Source organism: Gossypium hirsutum, chromosome D04 (genome assembly GCF_007990345.1).
Source record: "Gossypium hirsutum isolate 1008001.06 chromosome D04, Gossypium_hirsutum_v2.1, whole genome shotgun sequence".
Classification (NCBI taxonomy): Eukaryota; Viridiplantae; Streptophyta; class Magnoliopsida; order Malvales; family Malvaceae; genus Gossypium; species Gossypium hirsutum.
The window spans coordinates 51815957-51829942 of NC_053440.1; the positions used below are offsets into that span (position 1 = coordinate 51815957).

Genomic DNA, 13986 nt, shown 5'->3' on the forward strand with positions numbered 1-13986 from the left:
TGGTTGAAAAGATTAGTGTGGCCTTTTAACATTTGTGTCACTAGTAAGTTGATGTATCTGTATTTGAACGAGCTGAGGTTGATTTTTATTTGCGACAGCAAACGTCTTGACTACCAAACCAAATTAAACCTAGGAAATTGAGAAATTAGAACCTGATGCACCTTTATACATTTGCTTAGTGCATCACGCCTACAACTAGAACATTTTTTATTTCAGAAAGTGAAAAGCAAACGACTAGCACTTTTACCTATGCAGGGGATTCATGATTGGCAACGAATTGCTTTCAACTCGTATCCCAAATCAGGCAGTTCACTAATATAATCGATTGATTGGAAATAATTGAGGGAATCTAGAAAGATTTTAAACTAAAGATGGTAGGGGCCGCGCGAACGCAGGCCCCCGCTGCCACAAATTATGACGTAGGCTCTCCCACTTGGGGAGACCTTAGAGCAGCACCCCTCCCAAGTGCAATGGAGGTCACTGCCCTAGGCCATGAGCCTTACTGATCGCTCATTGACCCCGTCCAGGTAAGTATGTTCCTCAGTTGCATCTTGATTCATATTTATAAGGTTCAGTGCTTTATAAACTCTCATCAATTGTCGATGTGGGATTGCCTGCCAATCGTTTTTCATTAAGAAAATCGAGGGAGAAAAGAAAAACGGGGGAGAAGGACAAAAAACGACAGTGTTTCCATGAAATTGGTAACAAAATAGCTAACATATATTTTAAACAGAAAAGATCGTAAATAAATCCTTTAAAAAGCAGGATCTACTTAATATAATAGTTTTCCTCTGCTTTAATTATTGAAAATGCACTATGAGCATACATAAAATATTTGATATTTATATTTAATTAAAAATATGCAAAATTTAATATATTACTATACATACAATTCAGATTCCAAGGAGCAGCACATGGTTAAAGTTTAAGTTGAACTAAGGGTATGTTTGATTGCCAGTAAAATATTTTCCGTAAAATGATTTCGGGAAAATTTTTTACTTTTCTGTAAAATGATTTACTGGAAAATATTTTCTGGTGTTTGATTGAATCTGTGTAAAATATTTTCGGCTGTTTGGCAGATTTCCTGGAAATATTTTTCGAAAAAATTGTTTTTACATATATTGATATGTATTAATAAATTTTTATATTTTAATTTTTTTTACATATATTGCAATGATTTATTTATAACAATACTCAATTATTAAGCTACAATATTAATCGTTATAAATTGAAAAAAATTAATATCAAATAAATTATTTGTAATTGTGTTAAAAAACAAGTATTGAATAATTAAAAAAACAAGTTACTGAAAAATCGATAAACAGAAGCAATTTTCTACTGGAAATGAAGGAAGGAATGAAGGAGGCGATAAAGAAGAGAGCACAGAAAATGTCTTACGGAAATTGAAAGGGTAAGACATTTTCCCTAAAATGTAACCCATTTTCCCTTGTTTTGGAGTTCATTTTCCAAATGGAAAATGTTTTCCGCCAATCAAACGCTGGAAAAGTTGGAAATGATTTTCCGGAAAATCAATTCCTTCAATCAAACAGACCCTAAGTTTGAAGAAAACGGTGGATTTAAAGTGTTAACCAGGAAGAAAATAATGGTTTGGTGAAGAAGGAACAGAATTCTCTTGGGGAGATGGAGATTTGGTGAAAAAAGATTTGCCTTTTTTTTTTAAATCCCTCGGTAAACAAACGTATGTAATTATTTTGAAACTTTTTTTTAGGTAATTACTTTTGTCGAAACCATTTTTTTGATAAACAAAAATTTAGTAACAAAAATTGGGGTCGCCACCAATCTTTTTTTATTTAAGTGTGATCGGATCACCTCATAATTTAATCATTTTAATAAATGTTTAAATTTACTAAAACGGTAATTTTTGGTCTACAAAATCTAGAAAACGGGTTCGGGGGTCGGTTACGCACGATGAAGGATTAGCACCCTCGATACGGCCAAAATTGGTACCTAATTGATTAATTAATGTCTTAATGCCGAATATCGAAAACTCGAAAAGATTTAAAAATACGGTCCCTTTAAAAAAACTTGTATAAATCAAAATGTATGCTAAGACCCTCTTATTCCAGGAGACAAAATCTCACACCCAATGAGTTAGGATGTGATATTTCGCATCCTCGAAAATGAGCTTGTCTTTTGATTTTTAAAACTCATGTAGTGAAGTTTAAAAAGGATATTCAATTGTTTAAGTTAGATGAAAAATTGATGCCCAATACGTTAGGGCACAATTTCTCAAAATTCCAAACATTAAATATTGTTTTTATTTTTTTGAAAAATTCTTGTCTCGAGAAATCAACATGTTGTGTCCAATACATTAGGACACAACGTATCAAATTCCCGATAGTGAACTTTTTTATTTATATGTTTTGATTAAAGAATATTCTCGGTTATTTAGATTCGACAAAGAAAATTGAAACCCAATACGTTAGGGCTCAATCGTCTCACATCATACAACATTCAAAAATTAAATGAATTATTAACCAATTTTTAAGAATACACTACATAAGTAATAATACTTAGATGAATTTTGAAGCAAATGTTATGAAAATTAAGGTATATAATAATATATTTATATTAACTTAAAATTGCTAGTATATATATAGAGAGTGAAAGGTTTCATGTAAATAATAATATATAGTAAGATGTAAAAGGTTGGAATTGGTAAATATAAAACTATAGGCTTTTTGAAAGAAAATAAATTATATATATAGATAGATAAAAAGATTTAATGTGAAAATCAACAATACATTATGTGTGTATAAAAATGAGCATTATATGGAAGCATCATTACATAAATTTCAAAAACATAGTAATATTCATAAAAGGAAATTTTATAAAAATATTTAAAAATATATATAAATTATATTGAATTTACAAAAATAAAAAAAAGTATATATAATAAAAAAAAAAGCTATGTTGAACCAAAATCAATCAAATGATAATGTATAATATATTAAAAATAATTTTAAAAAAATAAATTGAAGAGAATCCTATTGATACACTTAAAATAGTGATTGCCTAAAATAATAACATATGTTAAAATTAATCGTCAAGATTAAACACTGAAATATTGTTAAATTTAAAATTTAATACATTAAAAATAATGGATAAACACAAACTTAAATAAAATCTAAGTAACGTTAAGCACATTAAAACAGTGAGGACCAAATTGAACTTAAAACCGAAGTAAAAGGGACAAAGTGAAAAGAAATCCAAATGAATGATCAAATTGAAAGACGCGAATAACTCAGGAGGACTGATTAGGAAAATATCCCACCCCCTGAAACTCGTCACTTCATTAGGATTAAATTGAAAATTAAATCGAATTTGAGGTATTAATTAAAAAGAATAAAAAAACCCAAACTGATACAACTGAAAACATAGAAAGGTCTACCGTGAATTAGACCCCTGAGATAAAATGCGCGGATCTTCCTTGGGTCGGGTCGCCGCTCGGGTCATGGTCACTGAATGGCCAAAACGGTGCCATTTTGAAGCTATGAAAACCAGCCTCAAACGTCGTCGTTTTGTACATCTACTTACGCACCCAAAAACCAGACAAAAGGGAGGCCGCTCTAGGGCCCCAATCTCCGCCCAACCTCCGATGGCGACAGAGTGAGCAAAGTCAGGTGAACTACTCCTCTTTTCCACTCTTTTTCCTTATTGCTATATGTATATAATAAAAAATAAAAGAACAACACAAAAAACGCAGAGAAAGAAAATAAGAGAAAAAAAAAGAACCACATTGTCTCAAACTTTTGATTTTCTTTGTATCTTTTTTATTTTATTTTGGTATTGCTCGCCTCTAAAAAATTACAAAGGTTGTCTTTCGCTTTATAGGCCGAAAATAAAATAATAAAAAAATACAAAATACAATGTTTTTCTCTTTTCTTTGTAGTGCTGTTTTCGTCTTCTTCGCAGGTACAGAGGCCAGCTAGCATACGGAGGTGGTGGACGTGGCGTAGCACACGTGGGGAAGGCCCTGGTGGCTGCGGCGCTGGAAGGAGGGTTGTTGCTACTAGGGTTTTCTGATTTCTATTTTTGTGTTGGGCCCGTTGGGCTATTAGGTTTTGGTTTATTTGGGCCATTGAGCCCGTTGATTGTAAATGGACACTTAAAAAAATAGATTGCTGTTACATATATTTTTATAGTGGTTTATTATTTGTGTTTGGGTCGGGCGAATATTGGGCATTGCAACTTTTATTTTCTTTAAATTAATAGTTTTTTTAAAATTTCATGTATAATTTATTTATTTTATTATTTTTCACATGTAATTATCTTATTGAGTTACTTAAGTAATAAATTACATTCTATTAAAAATATTCCACATATAAAATTCCACATATCCCGTTAACTTTTTTAACGGTGCTTTCATCAAGTTTATTGAAAAAAGCAATTTGAGAAAAAGAACAAAAACTGATGGCCAAAAAGGCTCAAAAATATAATTAGATCTATTTTGACAAAACATGTAAACATTAGTGACCAAAAATAACAAGTATCGTTGGGTATACTTGGATCACAAAATTCTATAAAACCTTATTATTATAATAATAGATCACGATATATATACTTAATAATTTTTAATTAGTTAATATTTTTATTTTTAGTCATTATTAATGTAGTCGATTGAGTCTTAGCTCGATTAGCATGGACATTACTATCAATGCAGGAAGACATGAGCTTGAGTGCGCTGAAATGCATTATCTTCTTATTTATGAATTGGGATGGGCCATTGAAAAAAAATAGGGTTCATTGTGTTTAAATTTTAAGCTCACCTCACTGACTAGAGATAATTGGCCATCCAAAAGTGTCTTGAGAATGATTGTCACTTTATGTGGCAGAAAGTTCATATAAATTTCATCCGTTATTTTATTTTTCGATTAATTAGCTGATATTTTCACTAAAATCTTCTATACACCTTCTTTTCAATTATTTAAGGTTGAATCACTATTTAGGCATTGAATTTGACAATTATTTTCACGTTGAGCTTAATTTGGGTAATTGTTCTCATGTGGGGACTTAAACTTTTTTGTCCAAGCTAGCCCTTGAACTTGGCAATTGTTCCAATATTAAGCTTGAACTTTAAGGTTTTTAAGTAAATATCATGGGCTAACTCGGGTAAAGAAAAATTCAAACCCCCAATTAGAGAATAATTCCAAGTTTAGGGCCTAAATTCAGGGTCTAACTTAAAAAAGAAAAAATCAGTCTCTAATGTTATAATAGTTACAAAGTTCAAGTCCCAAAAAGTGATTTAGTCTAAAGATCGTATAACTTTGTTTCCTAAATTAATGAAAATCAATTCAAAACATATTTTTCTAAACCAACATCTGTTCATTATTTCTTGAAGATAGTAGAATTGCTAAACCAAAACTTGAAACTTATATATTTCCAACATACAAGTGAGCATCTTAAAACTTTGACTCTCTTTTTTGTTTCACATTTTTTCATATTGGAGTAAACAAATAAATAAATCTTTGTAGGTTTGATATTGACGTAAACAAGTAAATTTAACAAAAATACTAACGGGAAAACTATCTAAATATACAGACTTGGATTCCAAAGCTTTTGGTGTTATAGTAGGCAAATGAAATGTTAGTCAGACACAAACAGGAGAGGGACCAATGGTAGCAACTGCTATGGTGTCCTTTTAACATCTCGTGACCTGGTTTTTTTGAAGGAAAATATTATGACATGCTTGGATGGCTGTGTTAAACAAACTGCATTAGTAAGGACCGATTTGCAATGCTAAGGAATAAAGCAAGTTCAAACACAAACTATAGACCACTTATTCTGTGTCTTATGTGTAGGGTAGATTATGCATAAATGCGATGTGAGTTAGAGAGTTGACATTTGGGATGCATTGTTGGAATGGGCGCAACCTCTCATTTTACAGGTACATCTTTGCTATTAGTAGCACTTAAACTTGTGGTTTGGATGTCAGAGTTAAAAGGAGTAGGTCAGGCGAGGTGGGTGGTGGCAAGCGCCTTAGCTCCTAAAAATTGGAAACTATAGTTTCGATCCTTTAAAATATATAAAATTATAAGTTAGTGGTGTTGTAAGTATTCATCAATTTAATGAATTAAGAATACAAGTTGAATAGTTTGAGGCATGTTGGACATCGTCCTTAAAGATATTTCGTTATATAGCATATCCTCATGATTTAACAAGCTCTTTCGTTATAAAACAAGAAGCTAGAATCTAATAATATATTGTAACAAAAAAAACTCAGCAGATTTGAAAGTAGGAAAGAAGGAACGACATGAGAATGATTGATTTTCTTGAAGCCTGTGAAAATGAAAACGAGTCGTGGTATAATATTGTATAGGAGTTTCACCCAAAGTAAGTGGATTGAATTAGCTAAAAATAGTTTGTCTGGATTTAACTAAAAATATCATCAATCAATTTAAGCTATTGTTGGCTTGGTTAAATATAGTTGTTAGAACTTAGTCAGTTCCCTTTTTTGGACTCTAAAAAATTCAATAAAAAATAATTCAAAAAACGAAATGGCTTAAATGCACATTATACTAGCTTTTTGAGCGCGATGTACAAGTCCATCCTCTCAACTTGGCTCTTAATCCAATAAAATATAATGACTCATAAATGAATGTTTCACGATTTTTCTTTAGTAATTTGGATTTAGTTTTTTTTTTAAATATTTTAATTTTTAAAAAGAAAAACATTATCTCTTTCCTTTTTCCAGAATTAAATTAAATATTTTGTACGTATTAAATAAGTGTTATTAATTTCATACTTTTATTTTTTATTATTATTAAATATTATTTTTTAAACGTATCTTAAATGCGTGGTTTTCATGATACAATTACTAGTTTAATTATTTTGATAGTGAAGGACGATTGCAATTTGGTTTCTCTAGACAACCCAACAGCCGTTGGCAACAATTGGATCATCTAATCAAACCACATCACATGTGATGTGCGATGGGCCAACATTACCTTCACAATAATTCTGCTAATACCCTCTACATAATTAGGCCACGTTTGGTTGGGGGAATGGCTCCCTATTCTTAGATGAATAGTAATGTTGTTGTTTGGTTCACGGTTTCTTCATTCGGTCGAATCACTTAAAGCGTTTCTATTCCCTAAAATACGTAATACGGATTCAGTGGTGATAGCTTTGAATAGCCATTCTGACCATTACCGAATAGAAATAAAAAAAAAATTCTTCCTAAAATCTCCTTCACACTTTCTCTGCAAACACGTTCAAAGTTGTTTCTTTTATCACAAGAATGCATTTTCAGGTTAGCAGATTTTTCTTTTCAAGTTTAATTTCATTTGGTTTCTGTTATTGCAATCATCAAATTTTGTTTTAGAAGGGGTTTCTGGTAATGGGTTTTCTTTAAATTTTCTAAAAAATAAGCTACAACTCAACTCCCAAATCACTGTCTTTTGAGGGAGATGATGTTTCAAGTTGTTCTATCGTTGGTCAGGCATCTAGAACTTTTTCAACAACAATATTTTTCAAAATATCATTAGACAATAATAATGTAATAAAATCAAATTATATCATTAGACAATAAATTCAAAATATCTTTCGATTTGGCCGCATTAAAAAACCTTTGAATTACGATTAAATGGGTGATGTTCAAATATAAAGAGAAAAGAAAAAAAAGAAGAAGAAGAGAGATTCATCTAATAGAATTGGAGTCTACGGTGGTCTCCTTCCAAATCTGGATGGGGGGTTTAAGGCTTAGACTAAGGCAATCAGATGATTGAAAAGGAGATCAGGAGACATTACCTCCTAGTTTGAAGGTGAAATTTGAAGAGTTTGTGGCCAATTTATGCAAAACCAATATGAGATTTGAAAAGAGAAGGAAGATAGGAGAGTTTTGGTGTGACTAGTCATCTTGAAAGTCATTTTTGTTTGAGGTGAAGAAAAGCTTCTTTTTTTTCAAGGTTAAATTTTCCACATGTGGAAATTTTAAAAATTATTTATTAATTATAAAATGCAAGCTAGAACTTCTATTAACAAAAAAAATCATAGAGTGATTAAAATGAAAACGGATAGTAACCAGAGTGCCTGAAATGATAGAAAGAAAATCTGAATGCCTAAAATGAAAACTTATAAAAGATGGGTGATCATTTATACAATTTACCCTATGTTTTAGCCTAGATGTTACTTGTTAATAGAAAATTTTCATAATGGGTATATCAACCTAGTTGCGAGGACACGTGTCGGGTACGCAGTGGTTGAATGACCTTTTCTGTCTGTAATTATAACCGCTCTGATTAAAAATCATGAACTCGAGTATCATGCATTTACGATTGTACAACAATACCCCTTCCAGATACCAAACTCAATCTACGGATATTCGTTTGCAACTCTTTTTCTTGTATTTTAAACGTCAGAAAAATAGATATTTTGAGGGACTTTAGTGGAATTTTACGCAATAACTGCCGTGAGAATTGGGATAACTTTGGATGATTCTGCAATATGATCTGGACCATACACGTGTCTTGCAATAATTGACTGTTTCTCGAAATCATCAGCCTATCAGGACATTATCTTGAAAACATCAACGTGGATGCAAATAACATCCTTGATCTCCTCTTTCTATTACGAAACTGCCATTTTTTACGTTTTTCTTTAAATGAAAATAATAAAATAAATTATCTTATTTTATGAGAATCATAAAGTTGACTCTTATGTCGATTTTCTTTTTAAACTTTATTTTTATTTTGACAGATTATCATTCTTTTTATTTTTCTAAATTCAAGATATGTGAGTTCTCCCCAAATTTCTTCAAATCATCTTAATATAGTCTAATTATCAATCTAATACCGATTACTTATAGTTATTCTACTCATAACATCTTAAATTATTCTACATAGATTTAATTACTCGTATTATAATACAATTATTATATAACGAATATAGCATCTTACATTTTATTATGAGATTTAGGGTTTAGTGTATTAGAGCATTATATTAATAATGCAAACGTATTGTCTTTGTTAGGTGTCGTGAACAATGCACCTTCAAAGTTTTATCTTTTGACTTTAAAAAAAAGTCCAAAGATGATTCTTGCTGTCTAAACAAGTGAAATCGTAACTGCTGTGACTATAATTTTGCCATGTTAAAAAGGACTATGAGATTGCATTAATGAGAAATAATATTAGAAAATTATAAACTATGAATTAATAACATTTGTTGCTTGCTTTAACTTTTGGAAAAAGAAAGGTAATAAAGTGAATTAAGAGAGTATGATTTACCAAAAGTGCAAGTAGACAACCAAATTAATTACACGTACTGATAAAAAGTTAGAAGCATCCCACCTAATAATATTTAGAAAATGTCCAACGTCATGAATCGTAAATTAAATGATTTCTTCAAAAAAATATTAAACATATAAAATTTTCATACATTTTATTGAAATATAATTTTTGTCAAAGACTTAATCAACTCTGTTAAGTGATAACATGATCGCTAATGTAATGTTTGATATGAAATAATAATGATGTGGGTATTAACATGATGGGTTAATTTTTTTTAATTATTTTATGAGATTAAGCTTAAAATTTATTAAAATATTATAAAATTTGTATAAAATTATAGAAATTTATTAAAATATTATAAACTTAGAAGATATAAAATAATAGAAAATTACTAAAACTATAAAAAAATATAAATTTTATTAAAAATTTCTTAAAAATGATAGATTTTTGTGGTTTTTTTGCACTCTAAACTTCTCGGTTTTGGTAATAAGTAAACGGGAGCTTGAAGTTTGACAGTGTTTAGATATATGTTAAGTGTTGAAGGAGTGGTTTGAGTGATTGATGAGTTAAGTAAGTTGCAGGTAATAATTTTGGTCGAAGAGAGATGATGTGAGGAAAATTGATAAGAATACACTAAGATATAATGTAGCGTAATGTGGTGAGATAATAAAAAGTAGTATTTTTTTTAATTTTTAATATTTTTCTATAATTTTACAATTTTCTTATAATATTATAACAGTTTCTAATTATTTTTAATAAGTTTTGAATTTTAATAATATTTTATAATTTATATAATATGCTAATAATTTTCGACAACTTTCAGTGATTTTCACAATTTGCAATAATTTTTTTAGAATATTTTCATGTCAACCTTCTGGTCAACCTTGTAGTCAACTACCATGTAAGCACTATTTAACAGCTTGTCCTGGTTTGATTGAATGCAATTCATCATTTGAAGATTTGAATTTAGTGTTTTTTTTAATTAGTAATTTTACTATTTTTTTAATTATTTCACTAGTTTTTTTTTAAACATTTAAACCAAAAACAACCTTAAAAAAATAGGTATAAAAATTTTAAATAATAATAGAAGTAGGGGTAAGAAAGTAATCGCAATCTCTAAAAGAAAGGGAAGGTGGGTGAGTTTGCCGCGTAAATGTTGGAAAATTGCATTAACCAATCGGCAATGGCAGTCCATTCCACTATATATATTTGCCGTCAAACACCAATTTTTCCGCAAAAATTTTCTCACCTTTTCAGTTTTTTTCTTCAAATTTCCCATTCAAGAATCTTTACTCTTTTATTATTATTATTATTATTATTTTCTTTCCGCTTCTCCATAATTCTTTGGATCAAATTGCTTTAGCTTATCGTCAACCATGAAGAAATCAGGGCTCTTCGCTGCCTCTGTTGTTGCTGCCTCTGCTTCTGCTTCCTCCAATTTCACTTGTAACTCCAATTTTCAGCTTTCCAGTGAGGTAAATTCCTTTAACTCAACTCCGGGTCTTTTTTTTCTTTTACCCTTCTTTACTGGGTTTTTCTTATTCCTTTTACTAATATTTTCCAGCCACCGTTTGGTTGCCAAGAAAATAATGACAAGAATTCATGATTTCAATGACTAACTTTACTATTTTCAATATTTTTTTTAATTTGGCTTCTATATTAGCATAATTTGAAAATTAAACTTCTGATCTTTCAGATTTTTAAATGATTTGTTTGTTATCAATCTCTTTTTTTTTTCTCGTCCCTCTTAATTAATTCTCAAGAAAAAAAATTATTCATGGTGCAGGAGAAGAAAGAGCATGAAAATTCTGCAAACACGAAACCAGCTCCAACCGAGAAATTTGCACCGAGGTTTGATGGGTTAAGGTTCATTGAGACTTTGGTCACTGCTCACCGATAAAAGAAAAAAGCTTCAATTTTTTTTAACTTGATGAAGAATTTTTATTATTTTGACCTTTTTGGCCTTTACTACATCCTTATAAGCAAGAAGAGAAAGATATGAACTATGATGTTTTTCAGTGTTTATTAGTACTAATTATGTGAAAAAAAAAGCCCCTTGTTTTCATATGCACCACTTACCTAAATTGAGTTCCTTTTCTCCAAAATTGATTGCTTACATTAATTTCATGTTCGAATTTGGACAATGCCCAATAGTGTTTTAAGCAAGATTCTGGGTTCGAGTTTTATAGATAAAAGAATAATATTGAGAGAATTTTACCTTCCATTTAAGGGTTTAATTCAATCGATTCCAAATTTAATCAGAAATTAATATGATTATTGAATATCAAATCTTTAAAAAGAATATAAACCCAAATTTAAAAATAAAAATCTAGCCCCAAATTTAAGTAAGATCTTGGACTCAAATTTTATAAATAAAAAAATTTAATGTTGGGGGAATTTTTTTTTTCTCATTTTAACTCGATTCGATTCAAGAGAATCAATGTAATTACCGAATATCAAAAAATCTCTTATTCAACCCAAAATTGGAAATAAAAATCTAACCCAAATTTGTTAACTAATACTCCCAACAGATAGCGATATGGTTGAATTTGCATCTCGTGCTTAACTACCAAAGGCAAAGCTAAGTAAGAGATGAGCTAAAGATAGGAAATTTGTTGGCAACCTAATCTTCATATCCAAGTCTAATGAAAAACTATTGAAGCTGCTTTAGGGGTTTTGGTTTGTTTTTTAATCCCACTTTGGACTTTGACACTTCAACATCCATTTTAGCTTATGATTTGCTGAATAAGCCCACTTTTTTTAAGCTATGTTACTTACTTACAAAACCATTGTGTATTGCTGCTCTTTTATATAATAATATATGTAATTTGGTTCACACTTCACATCCACATCATCAAACTATATTCCATTCCCCACTCACCATCATCAATCCATTTAAATGAATGGATGGTAATAGAAGGTAAAAACTAGATATTTTTATATTATTTAATTAAATTTTTCAAAATTTCATATTCGAATCATTTTGACTCGAATGATATTTGTTGATACATGAAGTGAGAGACGAAGATGGTCGGTTCATTCTATTTAAAATGGGACAAAGGGCATATGAATAAAAAGGTTGGAGTTGTAGAGGAAGAATAGAGGAGGAGGTCGAGATCTGGTGGGAAGGATTGAGGTAATTGGTCATCCTCTATCCCAAGGAGTCATGTGGTGAGTCGGTATTAATGGATTAGAGGCAAGTGGTTTGGCACTGTAGGCCTAAATAAGGTGATACTATGATGTAACTCGAGTCATCTTGAATGAGACATAATGGTTAGGACCTGATATAACAATTAATAAACGAACCTACTTGTCAAGCAAGTTGCTAACTAATGAGGAGTTTCATGAGAGTTTCCAATGCGAATCCTATTTAATTGTTTAGTGTCGAACTACTAAAAAATATCGATGGAACCTAACAATATCAATCTACTTTAATTTCAAAATTAATAAATTTAAATATTTGAATTTAACTTTAAGAAATATATATTTGAATTCGATAATATAAAATAAAATAGATTGCAGCTCAAAAATCATAAATGCAATCAACTACCTATTTTTACTTAAAGACTATAAAATCCCAAAAGAAAGGAATTTTACAAGTTTGTCACACAATTCTAACACCATTCTAACTACTTTTCGAGCTTTCACATTATTATTAACTTAAACTACTAAAATAATCACTTTTGTTTCTCTTAGATTACATTTTAGCCACTTATGTTTGAAAAGTTACGTTTTAGTTACTTACATTAATGTGTTGTAACATTTTAGTCACTAAGCCGTTAATTTCCATTAATGGTGTAACGGTAAGCTAACGTGGCATGTTAAATCATCATTTCAAATAAAAATTTTAGGTTAAATTATACAATTGGTCCTTATATTTTTCATTTTAAGCTATTTTTTTATGTTCTTTTAACTTTTCTTTTTTCTTTCTTTATTTTTCATTCTCTTCTGCTTCTCCCTCTATTTTCCTTCCCTTCTCCATCTATCTTAATGTAAAAGAAAAAAAATTAAATTGCTCATAATAAAAAAAATAGGAATCAATTGTATAATTTAATCTAAAATTTTCATTTGAAATGATGATTTAACGTGCCACATTAGCTTATCATTACACCGTTAAAGACAATTAACGCCTAGTGACTAAAATGTAACCCAAGGAAAATAAAAGTAACTATTTTTGTAGTTTACCCTTTATTATTATTATTATTATTATTATTATTATTATTATGTGGCATTGGTAGTATGATTGGTCGCTTTCCGTGTTGATTGGGATGTTGATTTGCTTTCTTGAAGTCGCTCCTTTCGGTGATCAACGTGGAATGGGGAACTTTCTCAGCTCTTTTGCATATGTACACGTCATCATTTACAACCACATAGTTGTTACTCATTATATCAAAAAAGAATGATATGGGTTCCATTCTCTGGCCAAAGAATTAATCAATAAAAATTACATAAAAATATCATTAAATTTATAAATATCTTAAATATACTTACGAAATTACAATTCGATTAACTTGTAACACTACTCAATCAATTATTTTTTGTAGGAAAATATTAAAGAGAGAGCAAACAAAAGAGAAATGAAGCGAGAAATATATTTAACCTCGGTCAATGGGCCTACCCATTACACTCAAATCTAACTCCTTGCGTTATCATCAATGCTACTAAACTTATCAGTGGAAATAACATCAATAATAGAAACAAGACGAAGAACACAATCAAAGTAGTTTGTTTACAATAA

At 29.9% G+C, this 13986-nt stretch overlaps 1 protein-coding gene and 1 non-coding gene across 2 annotated transcripts; one reads left to right on the forward strand and one right to left on the reverse strand.

The window, feature by feature from the left end:
• Positions 1-374: 374 nt before the first annotated feature.
• LOC121216686 (U1 spliceosomal RNA) lies at positions 375-535 on the reverse strand. The gene has a single exon (XR_005912865.1). It is a non-coding gene; the product is annotated as a U1 spliceosomal RNA (small nuclear RNA).
• A 9658-nt stretch (positions 536-10193) lies between these two features.
• LOC107898954 (uncharacterized) lies at positions 10194-11313 on the forward strand. The gene is made up of 2 exons (XM_016824532.2): positions 10194-10723; positions 11035-11313. Exons 1-2 carry the CDS (start codon positions 10625-10627, stop codon positions 11146-11148), a joined length of 213 nt encoding a protein of 70 aa, XP_016680021.1. The 5' UTR covers positions 10194-10624; the 3' UTR covers positions 11149-11313.
• The last annotated feature ends 2673 nt before the right edge of the window (positions 11314-13986 follow it).

What these genes read in the sequence shown, in the direction of transcription:
- LOC107898954 (XM_016824532.2), top strand. Translation starts at nt 10,625, where the DNA reads ATGAAGAAATCAGGGCTCTTCGCTGCCTCTGTTGTTGCTGCCTCTGCT. An exon ending in ATTTTCAGCTTTCCAGTGAG is followed by an intron (nt 10,724 to 11,034) that starts GTAAATTCCTTT and finishes TTCATGGTGCAG; the next exon opens with GAGAAGAAAGAGCATGAAAA.